This window comes from Hemitrygon akajei, chromosome 13 (assembly GCF_048418815.1).
Source record: "Hemitrygon akajei chromosome 13, sHemAka1.3, whole genome shotgun sequence".
NCBI lineage: Eukaryota > Metazoa > Chordata > Chondrichthyes > Myliobatiformes > Dasyatidae > Hemitrygon > Hemitrygon akajei.
The window spans coordinates 110,285,213-110,305,122 of NC_133136.1; the positions used below are offsets into that span (position 1 = coordinate 110,285,213).

The 19,910-nt window shown below is 39.9% G+C and overlaps 1 protein-coding gene across 1 annotated transcript in view; it reads left to right on the top strand.

Moving 5' to 3' along the window:
- The window catches only part of sdad1 (SDA1 domain containing 1), an 87,162-nt gene that overhangs the window by 27,559 nt on the left and 39,693 nt on the right, over positions 1-19,910 (top strand). The window contains exons 8-13 of the mRNA XM_073065277.1: positions 3,036-3,110; positions 4,883-4,984; positions 5,926-5,995; positions 7,839-7,942; positions 9,524-9,581; positions 9,666-9,724. Coding sequence (XP_072921378.1) covers positions 3,036-3,110; positions 4,883-4,984; positions 5,926-5,995; positions 7,839-7,942; positions 9,524-9,581; positions 9,666-9,724 — 468 coding nt within the window. The remainder of the gene's footprint in view (positions 1-3,035; positions 3,111-4,882; positions 4,985-5,925; positions 5,996-7,838; positions 7,943-9,523; positions 9,582-9,665; positions 9,725-19,910) is intronic.

Here is a 19,910-nt window from a genome sequence, read left to right on the forward strand (position 1 = left end):
TGAATTCTCCTAACGTCCTCATCACATGTCACACTGCCACCCAGCTTCGTATCATCAGCAAACTTGCTGACTGGCTGGGTCTGGAATCCAGGAAGAAACGGAGTGATATACTGTATCCGGTGCTCCCGATGTGGCCATTTATACATTGGGGAGACCCGCCGCAGACTGGGAGACCGTTTCGCCGAACACCGGCGCTCAGTCCTCCAGCAGTGGCGGGATCTCCCTGTGGCCACACACTTCAATTCCACAGACCAATCCCACTCCGACATATCCGTCCATGGCCTCCTCTACCGTCAAGATGAGGCCACACGCAGGTCGATGGAGCAATACCTTATCTCCTGCCTAGGTAGCCTCCTACCTGCCGGCATGAACATCCAACTCACAGACCTCAGTTGATACCCCTGCCCCCCCCTTACCCCCATCCCTATCTACTATTTTAGTCTGGTTCTCTTTTCTCTCTTTTCCCCCCTCACTATAATCTCCCCCCAGCCCTACCTTTCTTTCTTTTTTATTTCCCATAGTTCTCCACCTTCCCCCTAGCCCATTTCCCTCCAGCCTATCACTTCCCAGCTCCCTACTTCATCCCTGCCCCCACTTCTTATCCCCTCTCCACCATCCCATGTTACTTCACTCCTGATGAAGGGTTTCGGCCCGAAACATCGTCACTACCTCCTCCCATAAATGCTGTCTGGCCTGCTGAGTTTTCCAGCATTTTGTGTTTTTATTTATTTCCAGCATCTGTAGATTCACTCGTGTGTGTTTCTGTATAAGAAATTGCGTCCAAGCTGGATGCCTGTTACAGATTTTAGTTTTAGTAGATGTGAGTGTGAAAAGCTTCCTGGTATTTTTCTTTCTACCCAGCCAAATGAAGGGTTGTGCTATGATGCTTGTATCTATCTTTTTACAAAAAACGCCACCGTTGAGATTGGCAAGTTAAAGGCCGATTATTATTATTACCATTTTGTATGGTAATTTCCAGTGTGGATAGATTAGATTCTGGACCCTGTGGTAGTATGCAACAGCACCACCTACCGGTAGGTGTTGTTAGTTCAGTGGCTTTTCAGTTACTTGTGATTGACAGGCAATTGATAAGCAGATATTACATGGTAGGGAATACATTCTGAACAGACCCGGATTTATTTATTTATTTTTATTTAGAGATACAGCATGGTAACAGGCTCTTCTGGTCCAACAAGCCTGCACCATCCAATGACAGCCATGTAATCAGTTAACCTACTAATCCGTACATATTTGGAACGTAGGAAGAAAATGGAGTACCCAGAGGAAACCCGTGTGGATAACTTAGAATTCTTTACAGACAGTGGTGAAATTTAACCCAGGTTGCTGGTGCTGTGACAGTGTTATGCAAACTGCTGTGGTATCGTGCTGCCGTGTACAATCTTCAGAGTTTTAATTCGATGTTTTTACTTTCAGCAGAATCCCTGCTTAGAAGCCATCCTGGTTGGCAGGCTTGGCTCCCTCTCAGGAGGGGAGCATTCTAGTGTAAATCGCAGCTGCCAGTGGAGGTTGGGACATGTCCCCAGGTAGAAGGACAGTGCTAGGGAAATTCAGAAGCTTGTCATTGCCAGGAGAAGAACCTCTGCACCTTGAGGTGCTGAACATCACAACTGGCCTCTCCTTGTGTGAGCTGCAGTTTTTACCTAGTTCAAGGAAAGCCAATGTGATATTATTTATTACTCAAATAGACTGCTATTTATTGAGCCTCCCATTTAAACAGCATTGTGTACATTGTTACTCAGGAAGGTGGATCACCACCACTTCTCAAAAACTGCCAGATCTTTTTAATAACTGAATCCTAACTGCATGTCTCAAAGGCAGTTTCTCAATTGCTTTTAGTGCATGTTATCAGTAATATTCAACATTGGCAGTTACAAGCCCAGTTCATTAAAATCATGTGTCATCTTCTCTTTCCAATCATAATGCGTTCCCCTTCTTACTGGTGCTGGTTAACACACTTTGTTTTTTCACACTATAACTGCATGCATCAGCTTTGAATCATTACTGCACTTCATATTTCATAGAGCCGTAGAAAATTTATAACAAATCATTTTTTTCTGTTCTAGTAGATAATCCAACATAATCTCACTTTAATCACTTAATCCATAATCTGTCAGATCATGACTCCTTAAATGAATGTCCAGACAAATTTTAAATGTGTAGAGTTTCTGCCTCTACCATCTTTTCAAGCAACAATTTCCTTCTGGTTGGTTTTATTTCCTCATCTTTTCTGTAGCTTCTGCTGACTGCTTCAAACCCTTGCCCTTAGTTTCTGCCTCCTCTGCTTGTGGAAATGCATCTGTCACATTTAATCTTATCTTCATAACTTGACATGCCTCAGTTAAGTCTCCTCTTAGCTGTTTGTTCCAAAAAAGCAACCCAGCCATTCTAATCTTTCACCTTGCCTAAATGTTTTCCACTGCTGACAACACCCTCATAAATTTCCTCTTCATCTGTTCCACAACAGTTGCATCTTTTGTGTAAATGTGCTGATTAGGGTTGTGTGCATTTCTCTTTCACTTGGATCCATTTATCACTTGAAAGGAGTAGAAATGAAAGACGTGAGAGGAAGAGGTCAAAAGTCAAAATCCATAATAAATTGATCATCAACATATTCTTATACATGTAGTTAATCTTCAGGCATCACTTTTGTTAATTTTCATGTGCTTGCTCTGTCTGATTAATGTCTATCTTTTTGGGTTTTCTAAGCTTCTGGAATAGTTTCTTACCTCAGTTTGTTTCTATTACATCTTTTTCCAACTTCATCACTTTGGCTGCATTGACTTTAATTAACCAAATCTGTTTAACTGCATCGGTACTTCAAGTTCTAGTGACTGATCATATCTGATATATGTGTTCCAATCTTGGATATCAGTGTTCTGGCCTTTTGAGCAGTGACTATTTTCTCTAAAGAAACTGGTTTCCAAATAACCTACTGTTCTATATGTATAAATTATAAATTTTGTATTTTGAGTGTCAGGTTGCCTCCATAACTTCCTACTCTTGCTTATTTTCAGATTTTGGTTGGTGCTTTGAAGTTCTTTCTGGGTAAAGACATAGATGAGAAAAATGACAGTGATTCAGATTCTGAGGTAAATGTGAAATTTAATTCACATTTTATATATATTACACACACATGCACACACATACAAATATATATATATATAGTGAGGGAAAGAGGGAAGAAGAGGGGAACCGTGATTGGAAAAAGGGGAAGGGAGATGGGGAGCCAATGGGAAGCACCAGAGAAGACATTCTGTAATGAACAATAAACATTGTTTGGAATTAAATGACCTTGCCTAGTGTCTTGGCTGGGTGCAATTATATCTACGCCACCACCCCTGGCACTCCTTTTCTGTCACCTATCCCACTGCACTCCACCCTGACCATTCCCAACATCCTTTGCTCTTGCCAGATTTATAAACTCGGTCACTGCTCCACATTGACAATTACAGTGTAAAAGTCGTAGGCACCCTAGTTATATATGTACTTAAGATTTTTGCACAGTACTGTGTATTATAATATCAAAGGTGCATTCAACCTCTTGCCTTCCAACTAAGATTGGAGTATTGCTGCAATTTGATGCTGTGGAAGTTTTGGGGTGGCAGCCTAGAAGTTGTCACAGTAAACTGTATATACAATGTCCGGTGTATGTTACTAAAAAAGGCTTCTTTGGTTTGTTACGAGTAGGAATGTTTCTTTGTCTGTTAAATGTTTCTCTCGCCATTGTTTCGCTTTAGAATGGCTGATATGGTAATTGTATTCATTTGTTAATCAATGGGGAATGTTATTGTGTTTTGTGAGGCTGGGAACTTGGGGGAGGAGTTGCGCGGGCTTGGGGGTGAAGGGAGTCGGCAGGAGAGACGGACGAGGAAGGTGGACGGGCGCGACTGGCGCTAGACGGCTCGTAAGACCACCGGGTGGTCCCAGGTGTGACGACGTGGCTGTCGGATGATTCGTTGATTGAGCTCCTACGATGTGCACTACACTGACTGAACTTTGATAAGTTGGCGCCTTTTGTTTTTTTTTCTTTCCTTGTATATATATATATATATATATATATATATATATATATATATATTGTATTGCCTAATACTTTAGTTAATGTTAGTAAATTCTATAAAGTGTATGTCATATCGGTATTTGGTGTGAAGTTGATACGGTGAGCGGCGCAAGGCATAAACTCGATTCTCACAGCACCTGCGTGTACGGGAGGTGGGTTGCTGTGTGGCTGGATCTCCTTTTCCCCTAGACATATACCAGCCTGTTGGGTAAGTGTTACATATAAAATCCCTTTTATTATTTCTTTGTATCTCTTAGAAAAAAGTTCAAAGTAAATTTATTATTACAGTACATATATGTCACCATATACAACCCTGAAATTCATTTTCTTGTAGGAATTCACAGTAAATGTAACAAACACAAAAAAAAATCAATGAAAGACCACACCCAACAGGGTGGACAACTACCAATGTGCAAAAGACAAACTGTACTAATACAAAAAAAGAAAAAAAGACACAGTAATAATGATGAATAAATAAGTAATAAATATCGAGAAAATGAGTTGTACAGTCCTTGAAAGTGAGTTCATAGTGTTTGGGAACAGTTCAGTGATGGAACGAGTGAATTTGAGTGAACTTACCCCCTTTGGTTCAAAAGCCTGATAGTTGAGAGTAATAACTGTTTCTGGATGGAGTGAGTTCTGAAGTTCCTGTAACACAACCTTTATGGCAGCAGCGAGAAGAGAGCATGGCATGGATGCTGCTTTCCTGTGATGGCAATTTGTATAGAGTGCTCAATGGACTTTGATGGACTGGGCTGTATCCACTATTTTTAAGTGATCTTGTGGTTATTTTCCCTTTAGGATGAAGGACTCACAATGCGAGATGTAACCACAAAATTTGCAACTGGAAAGAAATCATCAAAAAATAAAAAGAAGCTGGAAAAGGCTTTGAAAGTCTTAAAAGTAAGCAGTTCATTTTCAGCAGTGAAGTATTTGTGTGGAATGCTGATTAGTAATGGAAGCATTAAAGTTGGACACATTATAAAGGAAATAGAAACTGTGTGCTGCATCCCATAATGCTGCAGGTGATCTGGGTAAAACAAGGCTTCTTGCCTAATAACTTAAAGGTCCTTCGCAGTTTGCCACAGGGTTCTGCTCCTGCAAACTATTTGTGTCTGAGCTATGGCATGGCAGATGTATGCAGCCCATGGCTGCAGGCAAGTCCATCCTATTCATCTCCCAAATACCATGTCCAATGTTCAGGCTGTACATAGATCAGGTGTTTGTAAGCTGGGAAAGACCTTTATTGCCCTCACCTTGCAATTTCTATACAAAATAAAACATGTGTAGTTTGTCTCTGCTCCTGGATTCACTTCTAGCCTAGCCTAGAGAGAAATGGTAATGATTTCCTGCTGGTATAGTGAGACTTGTGTTTTATTTTTGTTTTATTTTTATTTTTTATTTTGTTTTATTGTTTGTTTTATTTTTGATAGCTCATGGCTTTTCAGCATGGAGCTTCCTGCAATTCAGTTCCACTTGGTTTTGCCAATTCGGTAACACTCAGAAGTGCCAATATTGTAGATTACGTTATAGTTTTGAAATATTCCTTCAAGTTTGGGGATAAGAATCTTGTTAAGAAAGGAATAAATGCTTATAGGGTTAGCATTGGAAAAACTTGAGATTTTCTTGTGTCCCTGACTAAAGGTTGAAATGCGAATAAATAACAAAAAAAACTTCAAACTTCTTGATTCTTCGATTATGCTTACTAAAGATGAATAAGCATCCCAAAGGCCCTTTAAACTTTAACTGGATTCCTTTTAATGGCTGATCATTTCATTGTAAATTTGGCAATAAATTAAGTTTCCATGATTTTTGTTGTAATGACATATGCATGTTGGTTACAGAAACATAAAAAGAAGAAAAAGGCAGAAGTATTTAACTTTTCAGCTATTCACCTCATTCATGATCCACAAGGTAAGAAATTGGCAAGTGTTCAGTTTTCTGTGAGCGTTTGAGATGAAGAACATAGAATAGTACAGCACATTACAGGCCCTTCGGCCCACAATGTTGTGCTGACCCTCAAACCCTGCCTCCCATATAACCCCCCACCTTAAATTCCTCCATATACTTGTCTAGTAGTCTCTTAAATTTCACTAGTGTATCTGCCTCCACCACTGACTCAGGCAGTGCATTCCACGCACCAACCACTCTCTGAGTGAAAAACCTTCCTCTAATATCCCTCTTGAACTTCCCTCCCCTTACCTTAAAGCCATGTCCTCTTGTACTGAGCAGTGGTGCCCTGGGGAAGAGGCGCTGGCTGTCCACTCTGTCTATTCCTCTTAATATCTTGTACACCTCTATCAGAGGTCAAGTAATTCTCATTTGAGGTGCCTGTTTGCAATCTGGTCTTCCTTACAAATAGTCATTAACAAAAGAGTAGGTCATTACTAGAAATAAGGTCTTTGGTGCCATCATATTTGTGGCTGATAGATTAAAGTCGTTAGGTGGCGTGCTTTAATTCTGACTGACTCAGAAGTCACTGTTCTCGGATGACAGAATGATATTGATGTTTGATTTGCACCTTCTGTGTGATTTGAGATTTGCTAATCTCACAGATTACTTGTTTAATGAATTCAAATTGTTAGTTATGCTGTTCCTTATAGCAAAATCTGTAGTGCTGCTGAGTGATGGATACAGGTGAGGCCTCCTCCCAGTCAAAGGAGGAGGTATTTGCTGGGACATACATCATTATCATGATTTTCCATAACATAAATCTTATTTCCAACCAAATCTTATATTGTAACTGGAAATTAGACCATAAAATGTCGGAGTAGAGTTAGGCCATTTGGCCATCAAGCCTACTCTGCCATTTAACTATGGCTGTTTAATTTTCCCTCTCAACTCCATTCTCCTTTTTCTCCCCCATAACCTTACTAATCAGGAACCTATCAACTTCCACTTTAAATATACCCAGTGACTTGGCCTCCACAGCCATCTGTGACAATGAATTCCACAGATTCACCACCCACTGGTTAAAGAAATTCCTCCTCATCTCTGTTCTGAAGTGATGTATTCTGAGACCGTGCCCTCTGGTCCTAAACTGCAGCACTATAGGAAACTTCCCCTCCATGTCTTCTTCTCAGTCTTGGCCTTTCAGTTTTCAGCAAGCAATGAGGAATCCTTTTCTGTGGAATGCCTTTCCATCAGCAGTAATGATAATACTCCAGCTGCTGCTTCGTGGGGGGTTGGGGGAGCTGAGGCTATTTATGAGATTGATTGCTTGTCTGGTTCCAAAACAAATGCCTTAAGCGTTCAGTAGCTACATTTAGAGACACAAGTGATTATAGGTGCTATATTTTCAGATGTGGAGGGGGCAGGAAGAAATAAACTGAAGTGGAAAGGTAATGGGGAAATGAATAAGGAGGAAAAAAACAGGCAGATGGAGCTGGCAGGAGTGGGGCTGGGATGGGGAGGAGATTGGAGGTAGCTGGCAGCCTGTTGTCTCTCCACTTATCTTCCAGCCTTCAGTTTGAATGAAGACATACACTTCATACATTATAGGTAGTTACTTTAATTATGAAATTCTCAACAAATAACAGTTAATAATATAGAAAATTCTTGGGTGGGGGAGGGGAGGTTGGGGATGGTGGAAGGACGAATTGCCACACTGCAAAATGAACCTACCTGTACCGTAGATTGCCTCAGGTGTTGTAACATGTAAAAATAAATATTACATCTGTTCTCCATCAGTAGAAATTTACTCCAACTTGTTTCTTGGGAAGAAATTTCCAATGGAATGCAATTCACTTCATTGCAGGCTTTGCAGATAAACTTTTCAAACAGTTGGAAAATTCTAAGGAAAGGTTTGAAGTTAAGATGATGATGATGGATCTAATATCAAGGTTAATTGGAATTCATGAGGTGAGTTTTTGCATAGTTTCTTTGACAATGCATTTCAAGTAATTTTTAAACACAGGTGTACCTAACAAAATGTCCTCAGAGTCTGTGCTTGTGGTGTTCTGCTGTAAGCTCATCCACTTCAAGTTCTTCTGCACACCACACCACTGTTGCAACACATGATTATTTGAGTTACAATCAACTTCCTGTCAGTCTGGCTACTCTCCTCTGACCTCACTCATTAACAAGACATTTTCACCACAGTTTTGCCACTCTCTGGATGTTCTTTGTTTCTTGCCTCATTCTCTGTAAACTCTAAAGACTGTAGTGTGTAAAAATCCCAGGAGATGAACAGTTTCTGAGATAGTCAAACCATCCTGTCTGGTACCAACAGTCAGACTCACTTAGATCACATCTCTTTCTGATGCTTGGTCTGAACAACTTGAACCACCTGTGACTGTATCTGCATGCTTTTATGCATTGAGTTGCTGCTGCATGATTGATTAGATATCTGCATTAATGAGTCAGTGTACTGAATAAAGTGGCCACTGAGTGTATGTTTACACATTAATATTAAATGCAGCAGCAGGGATCATTTTGTCATCGCCAGTCTAATTAACTGCAGGTATCTGCTAGGCTGCTTGATTGTGTTTGTGTCTCTATGTTGATTTAAGCCACATTTTAGGACTAACTATATGACCCTGACCATGTATACTGCTGCTCAACGTGCCTTCCTTTAAAACTGTGGTTTAAAACTACTGTTCAGAGTAGGGTGATTCTTCCATCATGGTGGGTATTTATTAAGGTGTTTTGACTGAAAGGCCAATTTTATTTCTTTGGTGTGGTTGCATAGAGTCTCGTGTTTCTTTATATAAGAAAAAAAGTTGACAAGTTTCCATAAACAAATACAATAATTAATTGCCTGAGATACACATCGAACCACTCTTGGATATCGAGGACAATGCACTTTACTTGTATTACAATATTAAATATATAAAAACATTTAGCCTCGTCCTGCTCCTTTTTAAATCTGCTCTGCCATTTGATGTGGTCACAGTTGATTCTCAATCACAAACAATATTCCCATTCTTCCACCCCATACTACCTAGCAATTTTTGTTTGGTTCTGCATCAATTTATGATGGAGAATTCTGCTAGTTTCTAGTGTTCTATAGTAAAACAATAGGAATGTGACCAATACTTGGTGTTTCATAGCATTTTCTGTCTTTGTCGTACAAAATTTGTGGCTGAGCAGTACTGATGCAGACTGCTGACTGAACATCAATCGTCCCTTGGTGTCCACTGAGTTCCTCCAGCAATTTCTTTTAGCTTCTGATTCCAGTGTCTTCAACTTCTTCTTACTCATTGGCTACAATTTTTCCCCAAAAGGAGATTACCTACATCATATTGACCATTTAGTAACCTCTATAATTTGAAAACCAAGTGGTAAAGATATTGCCATTGATTAAAGTGTTTGCAGACACTTCACAAGATCAAACATTTGGCAAATGTTTTTGCTAAATACTGAAGCAGTTCTTTTAGCTTGTGAAATAATTAAGAATGGCCTTGTACAACATTGTTACCTGTTTTTCTTTTCCCTAAACAGCTATTCCTTTTTAACTTCTACCCGTTCATACAACGTTTCCTCCAGCCACATCAAAGAGGTAAGCCTGTCTCTAGCATTATCTGTATGAAGGGGTACCTTTTAATGCATTTTTCATGTGGATCTTCGCTATTCCCCCTTTTAGATGTGACCAAGATTCTTCTTTATGCTGCACAGGCTGCTCATCAATTGGTTCCTCCAGAGGTAAAGATTAATTACATAAAGTGTTCTCTGCTTAAGTATTTTTATGAATATTTAACATGCAATAAGTGTGTTCAACTGCTTTATTCCATGGTTTATTTTGGTGTGTACATGCATGGTGAATGTACTTGAGCAATACACTTTTGTCTGTGTGGTGTTTGCTCCAGAATAGCAATAACTGACTCTTATGAAATAAAAGATGCTTTCTTAAACTTCCTTAATACAAGGGACTTAGATGAGATGGGATTTCTTCAGTGCGTCCAAGAGGGCTCTTTGAAACAGTATGTAGTGAGTCCAGCTAGAGAGAACATACTGGACCTGGTTCTGGGAAATGAGCCTGGCCAGATAGGCAACATTTACGACAGCTCATTATGCTTTAAGGTAGTTTTGAGTAAGAATAAGATTGGATCTTCTGGAATGGAAATAAATTAGGGGAAGGCAAATTAAGTGTTAATTGGGAGCAGCTGCTGTCAGATTAAATCCATATCTGACACTTGGGAGTTTCTTAAAGACAACTGATCAGAATTCAGGATTGGAATGTTCCAGTAAGGAGTAAGGACAGGATGGTAAGTTAAGGGATACTTGGATGACCAGAGAGGCCCTAAACTTAGTCAGGAAGGGAAAGGAAATGTAAATAAGACTTAGAAACTTAAAATCAGACTGGGCCCTTGTAGAATATAAAGAAGCAGGAAAGTAAGCGATTGAGAAGGCCAAAAGGAGCCATGAAATGTTTGGTAAAGTGGATCGAGGAGAATCCAAAGGCATTTTATACTTGTATTAAGAAAAGAGGATAATAATAGGTCCACTGAAGGATGAAGGAGGGAATTTGTGTTTGTAGTCAAAGCAAGTGGCTGAGATATTTAAATGAGTACTTTCTGGCAGTATTTACCAAGGAGAAGGATTTGGAGCATAGTGTAAGCAGAGTGGGACATACTAATATGCTGGAACAATCTGAGACTGAGGAGGTATTGCTGGTCTTCTCAAAAACATTAAAGTGGTTAAGACTCCAGGGCCCTGATGCCATATTGAATATTGAAGGAAGTGAATGATGAGATTGTGGGGGGCTTTGACAAGGTTCTTTGTGTCAAAAGGTGAGGTCCCAGAGTATTGTAGAGTAAGAAATGTGCCTTTGTTCAAGAAAGGAAATGGGGATAATCCAGGTAGTTATAAGCCAGTGAGCCTCATGTCGATGGTAAGGAAGATATTGGAGAGGATACTGGGGCTTGGGACTTGTGTACACTTGGATAGCAAGGCCTGCTTAGGGTCAGATAGCATAGCTTTGTGCAGAGCAAGTCATGCCTAACAAACTTGATTGCATTTTTTGAGAAGATGACGAGGTTGATGAAGTGAAGGCAATGGGTGTTAACTATATGGACCATTAAGGTATTTGAGGTTTCTCATGGTAGGTTGATTTCAAAGATAAAGATGTATGGGGTCCAGGGTGAATTGCAGGTTTGGATTCAGAACTGGTTTGCCTATAGAAGACAGAATGTAGGGGTTATTCTGGCTGGAGGTCTGTGACAAGCGGTGTTCTGCAAAGATCAGTGTTGGGAACTTTAATTATATATTCAATTACAAGGATGTTGCTGAGGCTTGAGGACTTGAGTTATAGGGAAGGGTAGAATAGGTTAGGACTTTATTCCCTGGAGCACAGGAGAATGAGCAACAATTTGATAAAGGCAAGGCAAAGCAAGTTTATTTGTTTAGCACTTTTCAAACATAAGGCAATTCAAAGTGCTTTACATGAAACAAGATATAAAAATCAAACATCACATTTAGGCAATATTAAGAGAATAAAATCACACATAAAAATAAAGAAATAGAAGTTACAGTACAAGAGATTCTAATTAAAACTGCCGTGAAAAAGTTTTAAGCCTCAATTTAAAAGCGCTTAAAGTTGGGACAGACTTCAAATCCTCTGGAAGGTTATTTGAGATATGTGGAGCATACTAACTAAAAGCTGCTTCAGCATGTTTAGACCCTGGGGACCATACGTAGATCCACCCTAGACAACCTGAGAGCTCGGGAAGGTTCATAATGCAGCAAGAGATTGGAGATGTATTTTGGCCCTAGACTATTCAGTACTTTATAAACCAGTAATAATTTTTTTTTTAAATAATTTTTTTATTAGTTTTTCAAAACATTTTACAAAATTAAAAACCCCAAATCCCAATGAGGAGCATTAATACAGTGCAAGATTAAGCATACAATAACAATATGCTACAAAGGAAGAGAATTTAACAAAAAAACACCTAAATTAAAGACAAGTGAGCTTAGTGTCCTCCCCAAGCCCCACAACACAAGAAAAAAACAACAACAACTCCAGACCAACCACCACACAGTATAAAGAGTATAAGTCCGGACAGTCAAACTCCCAGACTGTGAATACACTTAGCAACAGAGGATAATAATGCCTACTACCAGAAAAAAAAGGGAGCTGAAAGCAAGGGACCGAAAAGAAGAAAAGAAAAAGGAAAAAAAACCCTAGTCAAGAGGAAGGTTATGAAAGTACTCGATAAAAGGTCCCCAGACCTTATGGAACTTTAGATCCGAATTAAGAACTGAATAATGAATTTTTTCGAGGTCCAAGCAGGCCATAATGTCGTTAAGCCATTGCGCATGAGTGGGCGGGGCAACATCTCTCCATCTAAGGAGGATCAAGCGTCTCGCCAGGAGAGAGGCAAAAGATAGTATTCAGCATTTGGTCGGACCCAGACATAAATCTGTCTCGCCCCAAAAACCGAACAGAGCAATTAAGGGGTTAGGTTCTAGGTGCTGATTCAGAATACCCGATAATGTAGTGAAGACATCTTTCCAAAATTTCTCCAAGCTAGGACAGAACCAGTACATATGGATGAGAGAGGCCACACCCCTCTTGCATTTATCACAGAGCGGACTAAAGCCAGGGTAGAATCGAGATAGCTTAGATTTAGACATATGGGCTCTATGAACAATCTTAAACTGTAAGAGGCAATGGCGAGCACAAAGGGAGGTTGAGTTAACTGATTTGAGAACTGAGTCCCAGCTCTCCTCGGATAAGGAGATATTTAAATCCTGCTCCCAGGCCATTTTAATTTTATCCTCGGGGGCCCGTCGTAAGGCTGCTAGTTTATCTCGGATAATTGAAATTAAACCTTTACCTAGTGGATTAATGGAAAGAAATAGGTCCATAGCATTTTTCGCAGGCATTTCAGGAAAGTTAGGAATTAAAGGAGCAGTAAAGTGTCAGATTTGGAGATATCTGAAAAAGTGAGCGTTAGGCAGGTTGAACTTACCGGAGAGCTGCTGAAAAGAAGCGAAGCGATTATCAATGAAGAGATCTTCGAAATGTCTAATGCCCTTCCTGTACCAAACATGGAATGTTGAATCGTACGTAGTAGGTAAAAAAAGGTGATTATGTGCGACAGGGCTAGAAACGGAAAACCCCTGGAAACCATAGCATTTCCTGAACTGAGCCCATATACGCAAAGTGTGTCTAACCAGAGGATTAGCTATTGATCTGGGCAGACTGCTAGGGAGTGCAGAGCCAAGAAGTGCAGATATAGATAATTCTTTAGTGGAGCTCAACTCCATTGCCACCCAGTTAGGGCACTCGGGTTGACCGTGGAAGAAAGACCAGAAGGCAACACAACGTATATTAGCTGCCCAGTAATATAAGCGAAAGTTAGGTAAAGCCATGCCACCCTCTTTTTTAGATTTTTGGAGGTGGATTTTATTAATTCTAGAGCGCTTATTCTGCCACAGATATGACAAAATAATAGAGTCTAAGGAATCAAAAAAAGATTTAGGAATAAAAATTGGGATAGATTAAAATAAGTATAAAAATTTGGGGAGAACATACATTTTAACAACATTAATACGACCTACCAAGAACATAGATAGAGGTGACCATTGTACCAGACTCTGTTTTATAGCATATGAAAGATTGACAAAGTTTTCACGAAAGAGATCTTTAAACTTCCTTGTGGCTGTAATTCCAAGATAAGTAAATTGATTATGGACTACTTTAAAAGAGAGATCACGAAATATTAGTTCTTGTGCTTCTTTATTAATTGGGAAAAGTTCACTCTTATGTAAGTTGAGTTTATAGCCAGAGATCTGGCTAAACTGGTCAAGAAGTGAAAACATTAGAGGTAAGGATGTAGACGGATTTGAGAGAAAGAGTAATAAGTCATCAGCATAGAGAGAAACTTTATGCTCAACACCCCCTCTCCAAATCCCGGTCAATTCAGGACAATTTCGAAATGCTATCGCCAGAGGTTCTATAGCCAAATCAAAGAGAAAGGGACTTAAGGGGCATCCCTGACGGGTGCCACGTTTGAGATTAAATACTTGGGATTTCTGAAAATTAGTTAGAACAGAAGCAGTAGGACTCAGGTACAGCAATTGGATCCAAGAGATGAAACTTTGGCCGAGGTCAAATTTTTCTAAGACTGCAAAAAGGTAGTTCCACTCTATTCGATCAAATGCTTTCTCCGCATCAAGGGAGATAACACATTCAGGAGTCCCAGTTGGAACTGAATATAAAATATTAAATAGACGCCGAATGTTAAAAAAAGGGAGACGGTTTTTAATAAAGCCTGTTTGGTCATCAGAGATAATGGAGGGAATAACGGTTTCTAATCTATGAGCCAACACTTTAGCTAAGATCTTTACATCAACATTGAGCAGAGAGATCGGCCTGTACGAGGAACACTCTGTTGGGTCTTTGCCCTTTTTTTAAAAGAAGAATAATAGATGCCTCACTGAAAGAGGGTGGCAATTTGCCGTAATTAAACGAGTCAGATAGTACTGAAAGTAACTGAGGAGAAAGAAGTGAAGAGAATGATTTATAAAATTCCACAGGGAACCCATCAGGTCCAGGAGATTTCCCTGAGGACAGTGCAGAAATTGCAAAAGATATTTCTTCTGGTGATATAGGCGCATTGAGTTTGGCTTTGAAATCAGATGAAAGTGAGGGGATATTCAGATTCTGTAAAAATTGATCCACAGAGATATTGTCATTCAGGGATTCAGAGGAATAAAGCCGAGAATAAAATTTTTAAAATGCGTCATTAATTTCTAAATGATCCGATGTAAAGTCTCCGTTCTCCTTCTGGATCTTTGTAATATGTTGTTTGGCTTTGGAACGCCTCAGCTGATTGGCTAGGAATTTACCAGACTTATCCCCATGAATGTAAAAGCGGCTCTTGCTTTCGAGAAGTTGGCGTTCGACAGGTTGAGTGGACAGAAGGTTAAATTTAGTTTGGAGTTCAACACGCTTCTTGTATAATTCAGGGTTCTTAGTTTGGGCATATATTTGATCCAAATCTTTAATCTGGTTAATGAGGTCTGCTCGATCTGCACAGGATCTTCTATTGAGATTTGCTGTGTAAGAGATTATTTGACCCCTCAGATATGCTTTCATGGCATCCCAGACAATCTGGGATGGCACTTCAGGTGATGTATTAGTGTTAAAATAAAAGGTTATCTGGTCCTTAATAAATTTTACAAAATCATCATCCGATAATAAAGTTGAATCGAACCGCCAGTGCTTGTTCCTCTGAGGGAGACCAGGAAAGTTCAGAGAGAGGATAATTGGGGCATGGTCAGAAATCAGTATACTCTGATAGTCACAAGAGTGGGCAAATGGGATAAGTTGGTTATCGAGTAAGAAATAGTCAATTCTAGTGAAGGTATGATGAACATGTGAGAAAAAAGAATAATCTCTCTCCGTAGGATGGAGGAAACGCCATATATCAGAGATGCCAAAATTAGAGAGAAACGATTGAATAGCTAAGGCAGATTTAGTAGGTGATCTGGTAACAGAGGACGATCGGTCCAGTTTAGGATCCAACCAACAGTTGAAGTCACCACCCAGTATAAGAGAGTATGAGTTTAAGTCTGGTAGTGAGGAAAAAAACTTCAAAAAAGTTAACATCATCAAAGTTGGGGGCATACAGGTTTGCTAGTGTAAATTTAGTGTTATATAGTTTACCAGAAACAATAATAAAACGGCCATTTGTATCAGATATTTTATTATGGAGTTCAAAAGGAATATTTGAGTTAATAAGAATGGAAACTCCCCTAGCTGTAGCGGCAAAGGATGAATGAAAATGCTGACCCGCCCACTTTGACAGAAGCTGGGAGTTATCAAAACAACGAATATGAGTTTCTTGGAGGAAAGCAATGTCAGCTTTGAGTTGTTTAATATGTGAGAATACCTTCCTCCTTTTAACAGGGTGGTTCAGTCCCTTTACATTCCAGCTCACAAATTTAAGTGCACTAGCCATTCTCAATTACTAATGCATAAAAGGCAGCAGGCATATAAACAGTTAAGCAGTACAATAGCAGTCTGGGAGCAGAGATGTAAACATAGATTCGTAAGGTCAAAATATAAACATGTCCTAAGCAATAAAGAGATGTTGGAACTGGAAAACCCACCCCACCTGCACAACCCAAAACTAGACGGCTTCCAAAACAAGTAGCTAGCTCTACCAAAAAAATTAACCCAAATACAACTTCCAGATCTGTGTCATTAACAACAGTTCCGTATAAATACTATAGCAAATAATAACTATGCACTAGAAAACATAACTACAGATTAGAACACCTTCTGCAGAAATATAAAACTTAATACAGAGAAAATCGGAAGAAAACCCAAACTAACCTACCCGTGAAAAATTATAGAAGAATAAAGTAAGAGAAAGGGGGAAAAAAAAGGTAAGAAGGAAAAAGAAAAAAGAGGAAGGGGAAAATTATAAATTCAAGACGAGTATTTATCAACCGTTTACCGAGAAGGGAGAAAAAAATTCAGAGATTAGAAAAAAGGGGTGAAGAAAAGAAAAAGATAAAATAGATAAATATTTAAAACAAAGGAAAAATAAATCAGCAGTTGAACTGTGAACTGACAAACAGGGAGACCTTCACTAAAGACTTCGAACCTCCAAAACAAGTTAGAGTTAGTTGTAGAACTCTGTAGGTAAAGTTATACAAGAATAAAAATAGATTACACACACACCAAATCCCGGGAGAGATTGTCAACAGCCCTTAAAGTTTCAATGAATAATGTCTGAGTGATTCAAGTGAATTCCGAGTCCAGAGAAAGTAATTTTACTACGAGGAGTACTTATCCACCATTTTAGGAGGTCCGATCAGATTCCGAAGATGACTGGATAGCCGGAAGACTTGCCACAAACGCTTCAGCTTCCTTCGCTGATTTGAACCACTTGAATTTCCCGGTATTAAGCTTGATTCGTAGATCAGCAGGGTTACGAAGGGAAGGTTTGAAACCACGATCAAAAAGCACTTTCATAGCGCCTTTAAACTCAGCGCGCATCTTTAAGGTCTGGGGTGCAAAATCTTCCACAAAGCGAATGGTTGTATCCTTGAAAGGAAGCGACCCCCTGCGACGCGCCTTTACGATCAGACTGTGTTTTACCTGGTATTGATGGAAACACAAGACTACTGGTCGCGGGCGGGAGCCCAGAATTCCGGGGGGAACGTAAACTCTGTGTGCCCGTTTGAGCTCGGGCGGCTTCGGAAGCAAATCTTTCCTGAATAACTCACAGAGAAACTCGGCGAAAAACTTCACGGTCGATCCCTTTTCAGTCGCCTCTGGTAATCCCAGAATTCTGAGGTTGCATCGCCTGCTGCGATTTTCGAGATCCACCATTTTGGAAAGAAGTTTGTTAGATTTTTCCTCTAAGCTGGAACAGAGAGTCTCCAAGTATCGAACACGACTTTCTAAATCTTCAGAAGTCGAATCGATGCGAGATAAGTGTTCAGCATGTTTGTCCACTTTATCGTTGATCCGATCCAGTTTGTCTTTGAAAGCGGTTTTAAATTCCTTTAAGATTTTGTCTCGGAACTTTCCAAACGCAACCATCGTCTCGTCCGACGGGGTCATAGCTTCTTTTCTCCCGGATTTAGAACTCTTGCTAGACATTGTAAGTTAAATATATTCACAGGCAAGTAAGAGATACCGAAATAATTCCTAACTAAGGTTTAAAAAATGGAGACATTTAGTGCAAAGATAGCGACAGTAACGGAACAAAAGTTCGGAGCAGCTAAACAATCGCCATCTTACCGGAAGTCCTAATAATATTTTAAAGTCAGTCCTCTGATGGACAGGAAGCCAGTGTTGCAATCTGAGAACTGGAGTGATCGGTTCTACTTTCTTGGTCTTAGTGAGGTATATAAAATTATGAGGCATATAGATAGGATAAATGCAATCAGGCTTTTTCCACTGAGCTGGAGTGAGAGTAAACTAGAAGTCGTAGTTTAAGTGTGAAAGGTGAAATACTTGAGGGAACCTGAGGGAGAGCTTCACTCAGGGTAGTGAGAGGGTAGAGTAAGCTGCCAGCATAGGTGGTGGACACAGTTTTGATTGCAGTGTTTAAGAAAAGTTTGGATAAGTACAGCACTGGATGGGAAGGGAATGAAGGGCAATGGTCCAAGAGCAGAATAACAGTTCAACACAGCCTAAATGGGCCAAAGGGCCTGTTTCTGTACTGTAGTACTCTATGACTTAAATCGAATGTAGAGGGGTAAATTAGTAAGTGTGCGGATGACACCAATATTGGCAGAGTTGTGGACAGTGTAAAGGACTATGAAAGAATACAGTGGGACAAGATCAGTTTTAGATGTGGGCAGAGAAGTAGCAGTTGGAGTTTAATCTGGGCAAGTGTGAGATGAGGTACTTCAGGAGGTCAAATGAAAGAAGAAAGTATATCAGTAATGGTAGACCCCTTTGGAATTGTGGTATTGAGAAACTCTGGGGATCCAGTTCCATAGTTCACTGAAAGTGGATAAGGTAGTAAAGAAGGCATGTGGCGTGCTTGCCTTCATTGGTAGGGATGGTGAGTATTAGAGTAAGGAATTCATGCTGCAGCTATATAAACCTTTAGTCGGTACTTCGAGTGTTGTATGCATGCTGGTTGACCCATTTTTTGGAAGGCTATGGAGAAGTGCAGAAGAGGTTTACGAGCATACTGTCTGGATTAGAGGATATAAGCCATAGGGAAAGGTTAGACAAACTTGGGTTGTTCTCCCTAGAGCACTGGAGGCAAAGGGAAGACCCAATAGAGGTTTTTTTATAAATGGGGTAGATAATCAGAAACATTTCCTCAAGATAGCAATGTCTTTTATGTTTGGGGGGGGGGAACATTTATATGTAATAAGAGGGACCATTTTTTTTAATGGCAGGGAGTGTTAGCTGCCTGGAATAGTTACTTTGGGTAGTAACGGAAGCAGGCAGTTTGGTGGAGTGAAAGGCAAATGAAGATGAATGGAAAGTGGGGTGATACAGATAATACATAGGAGGGACGTTTAGTATAAAATAGCATCAAGATCGGCACAATTTCATGGGCCAAGTGGCTTGTCTTGTGTTGAAATGTTTTGTGTAGTCTGAGATCTATCACTTCTGGAATTATCCAGATAAACATCCTGTGTACTAAGTCTTTGGCAATCTTCCTTGATTGTGATGCTGTAAAATGTATTCCAGCAGTACCCTGAAGTGGCTGATACAACTTTGGCATGACTTCATCAATTATATATTCAGAACTCTCATTTACAAAGGCAGGTTTTCTTTATGCCATTTAGATTCAGCAGTCTTTTGAAGTTGAATGTCTCAAAATGCATCACAATAGAATAGACAATTGTAATTAAATCATATTGACATTGCATTTGCCCATTGTTTGCAGCTGCGTCTAACAAACTCATTTTCTGCAGCCATCATTTTCATGACTTCTTGTGCTCAGGAGGAAACTTTGTACTTTGCACCCAAGCCCAAAAGATGGAATGATTTGCATTTGTACATCATTGCTCATGATTCAGATTGATTAGACAGTGAGTGTGGCTGTGGTTTGTTTTTTGGTGACGTCTGATCTGAAGCGATTTCCCAAGTGTATTTTCAAAGGCATACTATAAGCACATAACTGCTGCATTTTCTCAATCAAATTTCTTAGTTCAAGAATTTTACTTGGAGTCATAGAGCACAGAAACATAGAAAATAGGTGCAGGAGTAGGCCATTCGGCCCTTCGAGCCTGCACTGCCATTCAGAACCTTGTACCTGCTTTCTCTCCATGCCCCCTGATCCCTTTAGCCACAAGGGCCATATCTAACTTCCTCTTAAATATAGCCAATGAACCGGCCTCAACTGTTTCCTGTGGCAGAGAATTCCACAGATTCACCACTCCCTATGTGAAG